Genomic DNA, 19,317 nt, shown 5'->3' with positions numbered 1-19,317 from the left:
AATTTGTGATCTTTCTAGTGTCGTAATAAAACAAAAGGACACTTCTAAAATGACGCCAACACAAAGCTGACATATGGTAAATAATGGTTAGTGACTAATTTGGGTAGTAAGACTATCAGTTTGAACATTTGAATTTTGTAAATAGCATTTTTTTTCAAAATTTTTACCAAATTCACCCTTTTTCATAAATAAATGCTAAATATATCAACCAAAATTTCCTACTAACTTGAAATACACAATGTCATGAAAACACAAACTCATAAACACTTGGGTAAGTTAAAGCCTTCTAAAGTTATTACTGGATAAGGTGACACATACTGGTTATCAAAAATAGGCCTTGGTCATCAAGGCACAAATGCGCTTGGTCACTGAGGGGTTAACTACAATAATATTTCCCACAATATCTGAGTAACCTTCATCTATGGGCCTCATCTCATTTATCTAAAGAGCTAAAACAACTGTTCTAGTTGCTCTGGGAAATCAGAGTTCAGCTTTCATTTAATACTCAGCTCTGATTGGTTGCTATGAGCAACTAGAGTAGTTTTGCTCTCAGACAGCTCACAGCTTTTGAAAAATTGCCCTCCTTGACGCTGGGGTCACAATAAGGATTAACATTCCAATACTCTTACTTTATATCTAACTAAAAGGCATTTCTATCTACCGTATATACTCAAGTATAAGCCGACCCAAGTATAAGCTGAGACCCCTAATTTTATCACAAAAAACTGGGTAAAATACTTACTCCAATATAAGCCAAGGGTGGGAAATACATTGGTCACAGACCCCCAGTATATAGCCAGCAGCCCCTGTAGTATTTAGCTAGCCAGCCCCCAGTAGAATATAGCCAGCAAGCCCCTGTAGTATATAGCTAGCCAGCCCCTGTAGTATATAGCCAGCAAGCCCCTGTAGTATATAGCTCCAAGTCCCCTGCAGCATATAGCCTGTCAGCTCCCTGTAGTATATAGCCAGCCAGCCCCTGCCCCCAGTATATAGCCTGCCAGCCTCTGCCCCAGTACATAGCCAGACAGACCCCTGTAGTATATAGCCTGCCCCAGTACATAGCCAGCCCCTGTCCTCTGTATAGCCTTCCAGCCTCTGCCCCAGAATACAGCCTGCCAGACCCTGCCCCAGAATACAGCCTACCAGACCCTGCGCCATTATATAGCCTGCCATCCAGCCCCATGTAGTAAATAGCCAGCCCCTGCCCCAGTACATAGCCAGCCCCTATCCCAGTGTGTAGCCTGCCAGCCTCTGCACCAGTATATAGCCTGCCAGCCCCTCTGCCCCAATATATAGCCTGCCAGCCCCTGCCCTAGTATATAGCCTGACAGCCCCTGCCCCAGTATATAGCCTGCCAGCCCTGTGCCCCAGTATAAAGCCTGCCAGCCCTGACCCCAGTATATAGCCTGCCAGCCCCAGTATATAGCCAACCCCCTACTTCGTTATGCAAGCAGCCCCTGCTCCATTATACAGCCGCCCCCCCCCATCCCTTTATGGAGCCCGACCCCGCCCCATTATGAAGACAGTTGATTTAAAATAAAAACTAACTTTTCCGGTGCCCCCACAGGTCTTCTGTGTGATCCCTCGGTCAGCAGCAGGTCCGTGCGGTGCACAACTTGGGTTTGGGTTTTTCAGCTCATTTTTGGTGCTGAAAAACTCGGCTAATACCCGAGTATATACATATATCTTTATGTAGAACTCCATACCTAGTATTAAATTGAAGTTATATTTTTCACTTTATCACTGCTTTGTCACTCACTTTTTTTCTGCATTACTTCTTTAACATAAATTTAAATCATACATTTTTAACATAAATCATCACTTTCCCTACCCTCTGCCTGCTGTAATCTTACTGCAATAGAGGAGGTTTCAGCACACATTGGAAGGGGAAAAGTATTCTTTGTACACTGTAACAGCCTGTGATGCTACAACATGGAGGTGCTCTGGTAATGCCCCCCCCCCCATGAGTCCTCAGACTCATTAGCATCATTTTAAAAGTTGAGTTTAGAAGGAAGCCGTTAATGACAAACATAAGAAGATTATCACAGTGCCTGAATCTATGAATCAGTGGCCTCTCATTGTGAGAGTAATACTTAGATGGTAACTGTATAAGAACCTTTGAATATGATATAGTATAGACTCCATTGTGTCTGTTTTTTACCTTATATGAACTTATCATCTTCTCCACTAAATAGAGAAATTGCTCCAGATACTCTGGTCTGCCAGTTACATTCTACAAGCCGCACATAAATGTTTGTAACAAAATAGAGACCATGGAAGCTAGAGGGTAGGAGTATATCACACAATCTGAAGCGGAATAGATGGATGTGACCTAAAAATGCTAGGAATGGTTATTCTATTCTTGTAAATAAGGATCCACATGGTCTGCATTCAGTTTTAGGTCCCATAACAGATACATAAACTTTTACCAAGAACCTATGATAAGATTTTACCATATAAGATGGTAACATTTTAAACAAAGATACAAAGATGTTTTCAATATGTTGTTTTGTGTAATTATGAAATCTGTCACTTCTAATTTTATGTAATTTTATCAATTGTATGTCCCAGTAACCCTCATGTTCTAAATCTCAAAATCTCCCATTAATAAGATAAAATAAAGATATTCATGGGTCTTTTGATACCTCCTTGAATACAGTGAGCATTGTCAGCCGATTCATTTATTAAATTACTCTTTGCTTGACAATTGAACTACTCTCACATTCTGGAGGCCCCAGTGAGATCCTGATCCTGGTCTAGGACTGAACCTCAGAGAAACAGGAACCGAGGAACTCTGATCTTAACTAAGTGAGACTTTTTCTAACTGCTATCCTGAGCTGAGGTGTGCCTCTGTGATATTGATTCTAACTTACATAAACTCTAAAAGGGAGTGTTTGCATTGCTTATGTTGATTGCCTGAAGTGTGTTTGTTCTGCATGTACAGACTATTTGCATGAGGGTGTGACTGTAAAAGGGTTAAATTAATAAAACCCTGAGTGTTTGTAGGTGCATAGATACATAAGACTGAAGTCATCACCTATTGTTGGTTTGGTTGGTTGTCATGTGAATCTATAGCTAGACTGAGGAAAGGAGGGTGGGTTGATGGATGTTGTTGGGAGGGCTTATGAGCACATGCACGCTTAAGATGAGTAATAGCTCCTGGCAGCACATACGTTTTGTAAATCCAATGTTAATAGCTATGTAGTCAGGCAAGTCTCCTCTTCTAAAATCTCCTCTTTAGGAGTGCGTGTGCATGCAATGTTAATATATCTTTTTTTGTGATGTAGTAGATTACTGTATAATGCAGAGCTCCAGTGCTCTGTGTCTTTTCTGACTTGCTCTGCACTAGATCTCTGTACAAGCAGTAACACTGATTCTGTATCCTGTTTGGCTGAGCAGTTTGTGCACATTCACGTGAATGTCCTGAGTGCTATTGGCATCCATGCTGATGTCACAACCAGAAAGTGCCACCAACTTCAGGAAAAGCTAAGAGGGTTTTATAGCCACATATATCTATTAGCCCTATATCTCAGGATAGGAAGAAACTAGAAGCGTGATACAGGTTTTGTTCGAATTTTTGTCAAAAACAAACTTTTTTGGTGCCCTGAGGATTTTTTTCCCTTTTTCACCTCCACAAAAGTTGGGAGGTATGCATATAGTGATGTCACAGTACAGGGATAAACACACAGTGATGTCACAGTACAGAGTTGATATTCACAGCGATGTCACAGTACATGGATAATATACACAGTGATATCACAGTATAGAAATAATACACAAAGTGATGTGAAAGTGCTGTGATAGCACACAGAATGATTTCACAATACATGGATTGTGACAATATAATACAGAGAATATACACACAGAAACATATACTGTATATTGATCCAGAACAGTGGTTTCATGGCAGTTGTTTAGATCATTGTTGATGAGCTTCAGTAACAGTAAGCTAATATGTACCCAAAAAAGTGACTCACCATCTTTATCCATACTGTTTGGCGAATAATCTGGAGAATTTGAACCTACAGTAATTAACACAGTAATGTTACAATACAGAAATAAGTTATATAGCAATGCCCAAGTACAGGATAATACACACAGTGATATCACAGTACTATATCTGTCAACTTTAATTCCCTATATAAGTCAATTGGGGAACAAGAATTGTGCAATTAATTTCTAAGTATTTCCTATGCCAGCGGGGGACTGGCGTGGATTTGTGCTTACATTTGCGACTTTGTGAAAAGTTCTTAAATCTTTCTTGCACTTAGGGATTCACTTTATAAATCTGACTTTAAAAGGCTGAAGTGAAAAGTGAAGTGAGGTAGCAAAGGTCACCAAAATGGTGCAAATCAGAAACAATTGTGCGTCATCTGTACTATATAGGTCTGTTTAGGAACAAGAATTGTGCAATTAATTCTTAAAGGGGTATTCCGGGAACATGAACGTCTGATACAAAAACCCATGATGATATAAATAAATGAATATAACAAAATTCAATGTCATTAGTTACAAAATGGAGCTTAAATAGTTTGATTTTACAAAATGTTATGGCCTCTCTGAAATAGGTGAAGTTATAACCAAGATGGCCGCCACTGGAAACTACAAGTCCCTTGATCCTTTAGTTCTCAGTAACTCCTCCTTCCGTCTTATTTTCTGCCCCCAGTGATGATCTAACAGACTGTCCTGCTCTGTTACCATAGTAATGATGTGTAACTGTCATCACTGCACATCACCAAAACACTAGTCACACTGGATGCACTGCAACCAACTGACTACAGCCAAACGTAGTAAAGATCACATGGCCTGCCCAGGCCGGTGCAAAGCCATGTGATGTGGACATGTGACCAGCGGCCATCTTCTGTCCTGTGTCAGGAAGAACAGTGACCCTGCTCTAACAGTCTGGACCCATGTACCTGGTATGGGAGAGGGCTCCCACCTTCGTCCTGCCCGAACCATTTTGTCTTTTTTACCGGACAGCCGGGGACCTAATGATGGTATAAAATCACACAAGAAATAAAAAATGTAAAAAATAATTAATTAAAAGGATATATAGATATATTAAAAAACCCACATAAGCATAACATATTAGGTATCACGGCATCCTACAATTCTTAATCTATAAAAACAGTTATCTATGGTGGTGAACACCATAATGGAAAAATGCATATGTCCAAATTGCCACTTTTTTTTGCCATTTTGCAACACATAAAAATTTATTAATAAGTAATAAATAGGTTGCGCAATCTCCAAAATATTAGCATTGAAAACATCAGCTCCTGGAAAAAAATCACACCTTGGCCAACTTTGTACTCCTAAGAATGAAAAAGTTATTGAAGTCAGAATATCGCAAAATTAAAAAAAAATTTGTACAAAAAGTTTTAATTTTTAAAATCTATTAACACCTTATAAAACCTATATAAATGTGGTATCCCTGTGATCGTAACGAATCAAAGAATGCATTATAGGTTCCATTTGGAATGCACAGTGAAAGACGTAAAAACAGAGCCCACAAAATGTCACAAATGCGGTTTCTTGTTTACTGCATTTTGAATTTTATTTCCACTGCCCAGTACACGGCATGAAAAATAAAATACTGTCACTAAGAAGGACAATTTGTCACACAAAAAAAAAAGCTCTCACACAGCTCTGTACATGGAAAAATAAAATAGTTATTAAGTGGGGAGCCATAAAATGGAAAAAGGCCATCAGTGGCAGGAGGTTAAAATGCCCCTTATACCACATGATAAAAAGTTTACAAATTCTCTGGGATAAGGGTTTTGTGGTACCTGAGGCCACGTTCACAAGTGGCAATTTGGTTGCGTTTTGAAACACAATCCAAAGGCTCCATTTGTGATCTGCTAATATTGTGTTTCCAAAACGTTAACTAAACGTAAAGTAAATGCAATCTTAACTCAACAAGCGATCGCAGGTGGAGCCTTTGGATTGTGTTTCATAACTCAACCAAAATGCCATATGCCAAGACAGCGAGTTACATCCACATGTGGGGTGTCCTTGTACTGCAATATACACTCACCGGCGACTTTATTAGGTACACCTGTCCAACTGCTTGTTAACACTTAATTTCTAATCAGCCAATGTGATGAACAGAAAATATTTACCTTCACATCTCCTAAATGTAATAGATGGACATGTGTAGAGTTCACAAATGCCCCATATTTATATGTACACATGAATAAATCAACATAATATCACTTAAACTGAAATAACTAAATATCTGTCACAACATGCAAAAATAATCAATATCAAATATCAATAAAACAGATTAAAAAGTAAAGGCACCTAAATAAAACCTATATAATTTTGAAAGCAGACAACCAGGCGATGCATTTGGCAATTAACATTCATAATTTCCTCTAAAATATGTACAAATCCAGATACTTATAAAGAAAATATACGTTCCTAAAACAGCAAGATGTGAGGAGATCATACAGACCCCATATGTGTATATTCACCAAAATATGCAGCAAAGGAAACATTAAATCCACAGGGGACACCAAACAATTTTTGCAAAAATTTGCACTGAGCTTCACACAGATCTATCATTGTATGATCCTTACAGAATGGTAACCAAATAAATAACTATATATCCATAAACCAAGTTAATGAGATAATGGGGGTCATTTACTAAGGGCCCGATTCGTGTTTTCCCGACGTGTTACCCGAATATTTCCGATTTGCGCCGATTTTCCCTGTATTGTCTCGGGATTTTGGCGCACGCGATCGGATTGTGGCGCATCGGCGCCGGCATGCACGCGACGGAAATCGGGGGGCGCGGCCGAGCGAAAACCCGACGGATTCTGAAAAAACGCCGCATTTAAAAAAAGAAATGTGTCGCTTGGGACGCGCTTACCTTCACTTGGTCCGGACCGTTGAACTCCAGCGCGTTCAGATGCTTTTCAACGCAGCAGCGCCACCTGGTGGACGGCGGAGGAACTACCTTGATGAATCCCGACCGGACCCGAATCCAGCGCAGAGAACGCGCCGCTGGATCGCGAACGGACCGGGTAAGTAAATCTGCCCCAATAAGTCACTTTTAGATGTGCGCCATTGTATTAGCCGCACATTAAAAAAAACCTTCATGCTTCATAAGGTGTAAATAATGGAGGATGGTGGGAAATAAAAACTTTATTCCAGGACATGTGAGTATTTTTGGTGTTACATATAACTTTATGGACATGTTCTGGGTCATGGTGTTAGTATGTAGCGATATTAGGGAAAGACAATCAAATGTTCATTGTATCAGTCAATTTTCACACACAAAAAAAAAAATAACACATAATAAAAGACAATAAGAGAAAGTGTGTTCTTAGATAGTTCTGCATAGAGAAGGGTTAAAAACATGAATATTAGTTGATATTTCCCCTTCTCAAAATGTAGTAGCTTATAAACTGAATATTTCCATTATCTGTGAGGTGCAGCAGCTCCTGTGCGAAGAATCTGGAGGGGGGACATTTCAGGGGGCTATATCTCTGGCTCTGTGACACATAGAACCCCACTTCTTTTTTCCTATGAAAGAAGAGATTCTCCTCTTTTATATTAATCTAAATTGTGTTTTTAAGTCTCAGGAAAACTGAGATATTAACTGTTAAAATGCTGTCTGGAGTGATTTTTATATATAAAAATCGCACCTGATATTCTCACTTTAAACCTTTGCCCACTTTGCCTACCCATAGCGCCGGCCCTGCTCGGACGGGTAAGTAAATGTGCCCCATTGTGTTGCTGCCATGGCTTCATCTTCTTATTCCTAAGTATATGACTAATACTGTTGTCGATGACTAATACTGTTGCACTTTAAATGGATTATAGGTACTCTGGCCTATTTGCATATTTTCTATAACCCAGTATACACTGTATAATATTACTATATATACTGTTTTCTTGTCACTTTATACATGAATTGTCCTCTATATGTATTGTCACATAACTGTACTGTATTTAAAATGATCCACCTATTTTTAACGGATGAATTTAGTGAAGTATTTATTCCCGGTACAGGGACAATACTTTTTGGCACTATTTTTCTATCTGTGAACTTACTATTCCTAAATAACTTCACCTCTCATTGAGGGTGCGACCACAGGTTCAGTTTTTCAGATGCAGTTTTTGATGCCCAAACCTGGAATGGAGTAAAACTAGGAGGAGCAGCACCTTTCCATTATTAGTCTCAACCCATTATCATCCACAACTGCTTTTGGCTTCAAAAACTGCATCTGAAAAACTAAACGTGTGGATTCACCCTCAAGCATAAAAGAAATTGCACTAAATGTGCTCTGCCCGTCTATAATGCTGGGTGGACCAGATTAATTAACAACGTGCGCCAGAAATCATGAATCTGTCACTTCCCTGTACTGGCACGACAGTGTGCACCAACTTTTTTTGTGGTGCACGACAGATTCTGCATGAAAATCTGCTGCATGGTCCAACTGAACACTGGTCGCCCCTAATTTGTGGCACATGAAGACTAGTGCAGTGTGCTCCACATGTTATCTATTGATTGTTACACATGATGTCACATCCTGCGGGGGATTTAAAGAGAACCTGTCATGCAAAATAACCCCCCTAAACTAAATATATTTTGCCATTAGAGAGCATTGCCTCTATCCCTTCATTGTCCCTCTACATGCCTGTAAACCTAAGCAATGAGGTTCTAAAGCTATATGCAAATGACCTGTGAAATGTCCAATGAAGCATTAGCATATTCAAGCTGTCCACTCTATTCATGAGTGGGAGGCACAGCCACACCCCCAGTGCATGACTGACAGCCTGTATAATGATGTGAGGCTGTATAATGATGTGCTTCCTGGTGCTAGTGGCCACACCCCCTGCAGCCTGTGTGTGCATGTGTGTGTGTTTAGGAGAGATACAGCAGCTCCAGGCAGCCATGTTACAGCAGAACATGTCAGATTCATGTGTAGCTAATGTCTGTGTCTCTCACCTGTATATTAGGAGGATGCAGCATGTCAGTATATGCAGCACACACACTAGCCATGCTTTACTATACATTACACACAGACATGAGCAGGGGGAGGAGAGGGGAGGGGTAACAGGGGTGACATCACTGCCTCTGACCATGTGACCAGCCTCATTTACATGATAAAAAATAGATGATTTTATAATGAATAATGTATGAAATAACTACATAAAGGCTGGGATGGGATCCCTGTGAGCTGCTCCACAGGTAGAGGTGACAGGACTAGAGGCAGAGACCTGATGACAGGTGTCCTTTAAACCCGCCCTGTACCACTGACCACATTGCTTGAAAATGGCTACATAGAGTTAGCCGAAACGTAGCTTTCTCCACTTGTGAAATAAAACTATTTATTCCACTGAGTGCTGCTCGCCTGTCTTCTCTCTTTGGAGTTCCTGGGATTTTGAGTCAGACCCCTCATTCTACCATCGACATACACAGGGGTCATCCTCTGCGCCTAGAGGAGTGGCGGTTCTACCATCACCATAGACATGAAATATCCTCTACACCTAGAGAAGAGGTGGTTCTTCTATCACCATAGACAGTGGGCATCCTCTACGCCTAGAGGAGAGGCAGTTCTACCATCACCATAGACAAAGGTTCTTTACTGTAAGAGCAGTGAGACTATGGAACTCTCTGCCGCAGGAGGTTGTTATGGCGGACTTTATGTACATGTTCAAGAGAGGCCTGGATGCCTTTCTGGAGAGCAAAAATATCACGGGTTATGGGTAAACTGTAACTAGGGGTTGTCTGTAAACCAATCATCCTTAAGACGGGCACCACCTAAATACAGTATTACCATAATGAATGAATACATGCAGTCCCCCCTTTTAATTAAAGGGGTTGTGTCACCATAGCAAATGGCTGTAATTGGGTCCAATGCATTGTGACAAGTACTTTCACCATTTACACTTATTACAAAATATGCAGGCTTACCGAGATGACTCCTTTTGTCCTGGTTGCTGGCGCCCTCTAGTGGTAGCTGTGTCCCGTCCTGAGCAACAGCTGATCTGGCCGAGTCTGCGCGCAAACATTCTCTCAGCTGCTCTGCACTCCAGATCACTCCACGGGCTCACAGATCCTCTCAACGCTGAGAGATCAGCTGACACACTGCAGCCAATAGGGAGTGAGACAGGGGGCAGAGAGTTCAGCCGTCTACACCAGTGAATGAGGTGATTTCCACTTCTCCACAGTTGCTTCCAGCAGCTGATACAAGGTAACTGCAGACATACATAACTATCTGCTGCACAGAGGAGTCCTCCCCATAACATGGATTATAGCATAGTAGCAGCCCTCTCCTCCCTCCACCATTAGTCAGGTCACACAGGAGGCTGCAGAGATAACACAAGTAACAGGCTGAGCTCTGACCTCTCCTGATGCATCTCCTGTACTCTCCTCCATTCACTGTCCCTCCATGTTACACTGCTGTCCTGCAGTCCTCCTCCTGTACTCTCCACCATTCACTGTCCCTCCATGTTACACTGCTGTCCTGCAGTCCTCCTCCTGTACTCTCCACCATTCACTGGCCCTCCATGTTACACTGCTGTCCTGCAGTCCTCCTCCTGTACTCTCCACCATTCACTGTCCCTCCATGTTACACTGCTGTCCTGCAGTCCTCCTCCTGTACTCTCCACCATTCACTGGCCCTCCATGTTACACTGCTGTCCTGCAGTCCTCCTCCTGTACTCTCCACCATTCACTGTCCCTCCATGTTACACTGCTCTCCTGCAGTCCTCCTGTACTCTCCTCCATTCACTGTCCCTCCATGTTACCCTGCTCTCCTGCAGTCCTCCTCCTGTACTCTCCACCATGCACTGTCCCTTCATGTTACACTGCTCTCCTGCAGTCCTCCTGTACTCTCCACCATTCACTGTCCCTCCATGTTACACTGCTCTCCTGCAGTCCTCCTGTACTCTCCACCATTCACTGTCCCTCCATGTTACACTGCTCTCCTGCAGTCCTCCTGTACTCTCCACCATTCACTGGCCCTCCATGTTACACTGCTGTCCTGCAGTCCTCCTCCTGTACTCTCCACCATTCACTGTCCCTCCATGTTACACTGCTCTCCTGCAGTCCTCCTGTACTCTCCTCCATTCACTGTCCCTCCATGTTACCCTGCTCTCCTGCAGTCCTCCTCCTGTACTCTCCACCATGCACTGTCCCTCCATGTTACACTGCTCTCCTGCAGTCCTCCTGTACTCTCCACCATTCACTGTCCCTCCATGTTATACTGCTCTCCTGTAGTCCTCCTCCTGTACTCTCCACCATTCACTCTCCCTCCATGTTACCCTGCTCTCCTGCAGTCCTCCTCCTGTACCCTCCACCATGCACTGTCCCTCCATGTTACACTGCTCTCCTGCAGTCCTCCTGTACTCTCCACCATTCACTGTCCCTCCATGTTACACTGCTCTCCTGCAGTCCTCCTGTACTCTCCACCATTCACTGTCCCTCCATGTTACACTGCTGTCCTGTGCCTGACTAGCAGGGAATAGCTAAAGATCAGTAACATGTGAGAAGCTGTCACCTATTTATCTATGCATCCATGCATGTCAGCCTGACCGACCATGATGCTGTGTACACCATGTGTACTATGTGCAGTGTCCTGTGTAGTGTGCAGGGGGCGCCAGATTCAGGATTTCTGGCGCACGTTCTTCATGAATCTGGTGCCCCCTGCACTGCTTTGACAGACTGCACCAACTTTTTTTGGTGCACTTTTAACATGGGGCGTATGACACATTTCAATTGGACTTCTATTGGATCAGTAATGCAGGGACTATTTGAGCACAGCAGGTGGAAGGAGACTCTGAAGGCTGAGCGCTCTGTAGCACTGAGTTGTGCAATAACCGCCGCTGTCAATGCATGGGGCACCACTGGAGCAGTACTGGCAAGCTGCGGAGGCTGGGGCGCTACTGGAGCAGCTCTGGGATGAATGAATACATGCAGTCCCCCCTATTAATTCATACTGTGCCTCCTGTAATAAATCTAGATGTGGGGGAAACCAAAGGGAGAAAACTAAAGAACTCAAACACTGAATATTCACAACAGCAGCTTAAAAACATGATAAAAATCCTCCCTTAGCATAAGGGTATCATGGACACTACATTCCTCACTTTTCCCCAGTAAAAGGGTATACTGCAGACTGCAACCGCCCCAAGTATATAGGTATACAGCACACTGCATCTCCCCCAGAATATAGGTAGCCAGCACATTGCAGCTCCCCGCTCGACCACACCAGTATACAGGTAGCAGCATAGCATAGCCCCCCCCCCCCGCCCAACCATTATATAGGTGAGCCAGCACACTGAAGCCACCCCCTAACCCCCATCATATAGGTAGCCGGCATACTGCAGCCCCTGTCCCCACTGCTAAAGAAGAGGGGAGAAGAAGAGCTGTGGGGTAACGGAAGGTGACTATTAAGTTTTTGTTTTTTGCCTGGGAGCGGTGGGAGCGGTCGGGCAAAACTATTCGGAGCCAGCGTAGTTTTGTGTAAAATTATGCAAACAAATATTTACAGGTATCTAGAGAGTGCGCAGACACTGGACAGGAAAGCTGCACACTCACTCCATCCTTCTTTCTGGTGGCAGGGAAAAAATGGGCCCATAACTGTCATACAGTCCATAGCAGCCGCATCCCACCCCTTCTGTATATTTAGTTATGAGAGATTTCTATCTAAAGCTTCTGTAAAACAGTCATACTTATTATTTAATTTAGTTAGTATTTTAATTGCTACTCACCTCCTTTGCTTTTTTCACGGAAATAAGTTGAGGTTTTCTTATCTGAAAATATATTCAAAGAGAATCAAAGGTCACATATTGGAAATAGTTCAGTACAAAGATAATTCACACAGTGATGTTACAGTAACAAATTAATGTACAGTCATGTCTCAGTACTAGGGTTGCACGATTCATCGAAATATTGGTACTTGTGCATGGTATCACAAGCCCCACCGATACTAATGCTAAATAAATACACAACAACGACTTTTTGGTACAATTTTGGCCGTGGCGTTTATTATGGGTTACATAAATAATCAATTAAATAAATATTCTTTAAAAACCACCATAACAATTCCAACTCATGTAATAACTCTCAAGTTAAAATGAATAAACCAGTCCACCCCACCCAGCAATGACTGGGTGACTAAATCCCACTAGTAAACGCCAGTGACAAATTACATAATACATAAAATAAAGGGAGGGGGGGGCAGGACGATAACTGTTTCTTCTTTTCTAGCAGAACTTCTCTCTCCAGCTTCACCTGATGAACTGCTTGACCAGGCAGAATTCCTTTCATTTATCACCTTCTGTGTTTCCCGCCTAAACACAGCTGCCAATCAGCTGTCCAGATCCAGATGTTTTGCCTAGCAACTGGAAGCTTCCAGAGAAGACTATACCAACTACTGTAATAGGGAAATAAAACTTCACATTTACCACAGCAACAGCACATACCATTCTTATACTATCTCTATTAACCCTATACATACCAAACTCCTACAAATCACTAAAGCTATAAGTCACATATACTAACTAATGACAGAAGGGGGGGGGGGCTGTGATACCATGAGTCCCCCAGCTTACAACTGGAGGGCCCCTATCAATACTTTAAAGGGAGCTGGTCACCAGGGACCTCATTTTCACTAGGGAACTGGTCACCAGGGACCTCATTTTCACTAAAGACAGGTTGCAGAAAACCATTACAGCTGCATTGCACATACGCCTTTCTGCCTTTACTAAGCATTTGCATTACAATATAATTGTGTGTTATAACTTTCCTTGCATTCTGACAGAATCCTCTGTGTAGTCCTAGGGGTTGGGCTATGGTTTGGATGCATTTCAAAACGTGTGGCAACATGTGACTTGTCTGTGCTCAGTTCTTGGCCCCCACCTTTGTGCTCCTGTACAGCTCCTCCCTCCTGCTCCTTCACTGAGCTCACAGCCTGGTGAGCTGACATCAGTCGGGGAGGGAGGAGCTGTAAAGAAGCACAAAGGTGGGGGCTGAGAGCTAGGGATTGAGCAGCACAGACAAGTCATGCATTGTGTTTTGAAATGCATCCCAACCAAAGCCCAACCCCTGGGACTACACAGAGGATTCTGTGAGGTTGCAAGGTAAGTTATAACACGCATTTATATTGTAATGCAAATGCTTAGAAAAGGCAGAAAGTCATATTTGGAATGCAGGTGTGATGGGCTTCTGCAACCTGTCTTTAGTGAAAATGAGGTCCCAGATGACAGGTTCCCTTTAAAAGTCAGAACGGTTCAATACCGGGTTTCTGTTACTTGTGGTACTGAATGACTTCTACTGTTCTACAGACTCCAAGGGGCAAATTCATCAAAAGCAGCGTGAAGCCTCTTGATGTATCCAGTGGGGTCCTTTGCAGTGTGTATTTCTTAGAAATAAATGCAGCCGGTTACTTATCACGTGTAAAAAGGCGCCGGCTGCAGCAGGGCCCCGGACTGACCCACTCATGACTCCCCCTTCACGCCTCTTCATGCCCCACTGAAGGAAGGTGGCGGATTGGGCTAAATAATCGTGCTACCAATAAGGCCTATGGGCTCACTGGTTGTCTATGGGAGGATTTTATGAGCTTCAGTGTTACACTGTGACAGTCTTAATGCACTGGTATCTAGAGATACATCTTCTCAGAGATCTCTATCTCTTTATATCACATCGCATTATTATTTTTTTTAATCGTATAATGAAATGAAATTAATAAAAATGTATAATACAAAAAACAAGAGCTAATCCAGATGGGTGTGTCTGTTGCGCATGTGCAAAAAATGCAGACGTGATGCGTTTGTGTCCTTTTTGTCAGGTCCGTATGCCATCCGTTTTTTTTCCCCATATGCAAAAAGACTGATGGGTTTATAATCTACTTCTTGCCCTGCCCAGTTAGTTGCCTAGCAACATTTGAGAACTGTCTCATGTGCATACGGATGTCAAACACGTGCCGTCCATTTTTTTTGCGATCCATTGACTTCTATGTATATACGTGGCCCTGCAATTTTTTTTCTTATTGTCTGCACATCCGTGAAAAAAATGGACATGTTACACAACGGGTAACAACGGGTCAGTTTGCCATCCACAAAAAAAGGATAGCGTAAAGACACCAAAAAACGCCCGCCCTAATGAGCCCTAAATTATACTATTTAGTATATTATTTAATATTAACATTACCAGGATAACCTTTATAACACATATAAAGCACTAAAGCTTCTCCTCACAAATCACTGGTGACCATTACCGATCGCATGTGTTTCAATGGAAATGCATATGTGATTAGGCTGAGCCCCGCCTAAGAGCAAACAATAGATGAATGCCACCTTAGGGCGTTCGGTGGGGAACTGGGAGGACATCAGTTCAAGGTGCTGCAAACACTGGGAAACGAATCTCCTGCAAAATTTGGGATTGCCATCAAATTTGTCAGGCAAAAAATTTTCGGGTCCAGTCTCTGCTGCCGGAAAACATAGCGGGGTGACTGAAGCAATGGGAGGAGTTGCAGGAGCCTGCTGCTGAGAGGCAATCATCCGAAGAGTGGCAGCGAGTTTGTCTAAGAGTTCCTTTTGGGCAGCAATCTCTTGGGACTGCTGGGCGATAGTGCTAGGGAGGTCACCAAGTAGCAGGTACTGATCCTTGGGACTGTCCATGGCTTTTGTAGGATACAAGACCTTGGCGGAGTCCATGGCCGAATCTTACTGTCACAGTCTATGGGAATAGTCCCTTGGGACTAAAGTCAGTGGACTCCCTGGACCACCACAGGAGATAGCGATGCCAGTCGCAACCCAGGAGCGGAGTCTAAGTCTTCGCCAGAGCCCGGGTGCGACTAGGCCCGCAGTGGCAGCCAAGATAGGGACACAGGGCAGGCAGGACCACGGGAAGGCAGGACCTCGGGATGGCAGGACCTCGGGATGGCAGGACCTCGGATGGACGGCTGGCAGGACCTTGGAAGACCAATAGGATACTGGACCGCCACAGGATAACCGGACCGCCACAGGATTACAGGACCACCACAGGATTATAGGACCACCACAGGATTATAGGACCGAAACAGGATTACAGGACCACCACAGGATTACAGGACCACCACAGGAATACAGGCCCGCCACAGGATAACAGGCCCGCCACAGGATTACAGGATTGGAAAACGGGAACACCACAGGAACACGGAGGCTTCAGGAAACGCGGAGGCATCTGGAAACGCTCAGGAATCACGGAGGCGTCTGGAAACGCTTAGGGAGGCTTTCTCTTCAGTAGAATGACCTGAAGATCCGGGAGGGGATGCTGGGAGTCGCCAGGCTATATAGCAGAGCCGGGATGCCAGCGCCAATATGGAGGACGCTGGCCCTTTAAATTCTTGGAGAGTCGAGCGCGCACACGCGCCCTAGTGAGCAGGGACACGCGCGAGCACGTCCAACAGCAGGAGCGCCGACAGAGAAGCCGGAGCCAGGGACCAGAGCCAGGAACCAGGAGATGCAATTATAGAACTTGGGGAGTGGGGAGAGCAGCAGCAGAATACGGTGGACCAGGGGCACCCGTGCCATAATACCAGACCGGGAACCGGGCAGCGCATGGGTGCACCGGTAATTGGAGACGTGGATCGCGGGGTCACCCGTGACAATATGAATCCTTCTGCAACACCCCTGCCTACGTATAGGCAAGGGATTGCCTTGAGTCTGATCAACTCACCCAAGGGATAATGCTCCTCATCTCCTTGCTCCTTCTCAAGAGTCTGCTCTTTAGAATCTACCAGCAGTCCTGACCACTTAGTCTGAGTGAAGAGAGAGTTAGAAAAAGACACAGCGCATTACAAGTACAAAAAATGGCAACAGATAGACCTTCTTCAGGTCCAAACAAATGGGGATAGTGTTCTAACAAAGAGTAAATAAATAAATTAATACAGGAAAGGGTATCTTTGTGGGACAGATGATAAAATTGCATACATTCATAAATAGGCTAATATCCAAATGGATTCACAAAAATATTAGCATCCAGTTGTATCGGTAATTTAAAAATATAGGTAATTATACAAGAATCAGAGTGTATATTTACTGCATATTTAAGGAATTTATCTAAACCTTAGTGATAGTAGCAGTAGTAGTGCATTATAGAGTACACATTGGGGCTCATTTACTAAGGGTCGCCGAATTGCCCCGGGATTTTGGCACACACGATCGGATTGTGGCACATCAGCGCCGGCTTTCGCGCGACAGAAATCGGGGGCGTGGGCGTCGGAAAACCAGACGGATTTGGAAAAAACGTGGAATTTAAAAACCAATTTTTGTTGCAAGAATAGCACTCTCATACACCGTGAAGAAGAAGGTGAACTCCGGCGGACCTTGGCGCAGCAGCGACACCTAGTGGATATCGGGTGCACAACCTTAGTGAATCCTGGCAAGCTCCGGATCAACGTCGGACAACGCGCTGCTGGATCACGAATGGAGCAGGTTCGTAAATGAGCCCCATTATAACAAATACATGCCATTTCATGTGACAGAATAAATTACATAAAAAAATACATTGGATTGTAGGTGCAGGTTCTTTCGGGGCCTGGGGGAGCTCTAAAAAAGAGTGCATCAGGCTATTGGAAGGGGAAATATTAGTTTGTTCAATCGGTGATTATGGCCCAGGGTCATCCTGAGTGGTTTGAGTAGGATCCAGAGGGGTGGTAGAGAACTCTAGGTCATGAACTGTTAAAGGAAACCTACCACTTGTAGTGGCAGGTTTCCGATGGCAAAACCGGGCGCCAGCTCAGGGTGAGCTGGTGCCGGAGCTTATTTTAGTTAGTGTTTTAAACCGCGGTATCGCGGTTTAAAACACTTTTTAAACGTTATAGCCGGCGCAGGCAGGTACGCGCTCGGCGCTTACCGTGCACGCGGCTACATAGGAAGTGAATGAGAGCCGCGTGCACGGTAAGCGCCGAGCGCGTACCTGCCTGCGCCGGCTATAACGTTTAAAAAGTGTTTTAAACCGCGATACCGCGGTTTAAAACACTAACTAAAATAAGCTCCGGCACCAGCTCACCCTGAGCTGGTGCCCGGTATTTCCATCGGAAACCTGCCACAAGTGGTAGGTTTCCTTTAAGGATTGTAGTTCTTCTGGTAAAGTCATTATTTCAGTGTTAGATGGAATACATTGGGTGGATGTCATAGGGGCTGTTGGTTGAGGATCTTTTACATAGGGATCAGTGGTAGGGGGTTCTGGTTGTTTGAAAGGTGGGGTTTTGGTAGGTTTCAGGCCTATGGACAGCTGTTCTGTGGTGCAAATCGGCACAAATCGGAAATCGCCAGGAAACCCGACGAAAGTGTGCGATTCAGACCCTTAGTAAATGAGCCCCGATTTGCGCAGATTTTTCCTAAATTGCCCCAGGTTTTTGGCGCAAGTGATCGGATTGTGGCGCAACGGCGCCGGCATGCACTCGACGGAAATCAGGGGGCGTGGCCAAACGGAAAAACCGCTGCATTTTAAAGAAAAGAGTGTAGCTGGACACGTGCTTACCTTCACCAAGTATAGGATCGTGAACTTTTTCCGAATCCGTCGGCCACGCCCCCTGATTTCCATCGCATGCATGCCGGCGCCGAAGCGCCACAATCCGATTGCGTGCGCCAAAAACCCAGGGCAATTCGGCGCAAATCAGAAAAATTCAGGAAATCTGACTAAAAAAGCGATTCGGGCACTTTCTAAATGACCCCCGTTGTGTATAATGCACTACTTCTGCTACTATCACTAAGGTCTAGACGAATTCCTTAAATATGCAATAAATATACACTCTGATTCCCGTATAATTACCTATATTTTTTAATTACCGATACAACTAGATGCCAATATTTTTGTGAATCCATTTGGATATTAGCCTATTTATGAACTTATGCAATTTTATCATCTGTCCCACAAAGATACCCTTTCCTGTATTTATTTATTTATTTACTCTTTGTTAGAACACTGTCCCCATTTGTTTGGACTTGAAGAAGGGAGCGGTATGCCCCGAAACGCGTTGTCCACCCTGTATTGTCCTCTGAAATAAAATTACTGTTTAAATGAGAAGCGCGGTCAGGATCCTGTCTCTTTTCTTCACAATACTGATCTACCTCTGAGTGAAGAGATAGACAGTGTTGATCCCAGGAACAAAGTCAAGAGACTCCAATCCAGAGCTGCAGCTTTCACAGTTTGGACACAGCTCCATCCAAATTCTTCCCGCCGGAAGAGAGCATTGCTGATCCTCGCTGAGCACCTTCTGCCTGCCGGACACCAGGAAAGGAGATCATCGTGCACCGGAGCTGACCTGTCATTGATCCTGAGTGAGTACCGCTGGGAAAGTTAAAGGGGGGTAG

At 43.9% G+C, this 19,317-nt stretch overlaps 1 protein-coding gene across 1 annotated transcript in view; it reads right to left on the bottom strand.

Annotated features, from left to right (window-relative positions):
* LOC140114116 (proteinase-activated receptor 1-like) overlaps positions 1 to 18,828 on the bottom strand; it is a 41,650-nt gene extending 22,822 nt beyond the window's left edge. Inside the window, exons 1-3 of the mRNA XM_072132683.1 lie at positions 18,793 to 18,828; positions 16,676 to 16,757; positions 12,727 to 12,768 (exon numbers count right to left, since the gene is read on the bottom strand). Of these exons, the coding sequence (XP_071988784.1) occupies positions 12,727 to 12,768; positions 16,676 to 16,757; positions 18,793 to 18,828 (160 nt within the window). The remainder of the gene's footprint in view (positions 1 to 12,726; positions 12,769 to 16,675; positions 16,758 to 18,792) is intronic.
* Positions 18,829 to 19,317: the final 489 nt, after the last annotated feature.

This window comes from Engystomops pustulosus, chromosome 1, assembly GCF_040894005.1.
Source record: "Engystomops pustulosus chromosome 1, aEngPut4.maternal, whole genome shotgun sequence".
NCBI lineage: Eukaryota > Metazoa > Chordata > Amphibia > Anura > Leptodactylidae > Engystomops > Engystomops pustulosus.
This window is presented reverse-complemented; position numbering and strand designations above follow the sequence as displayed.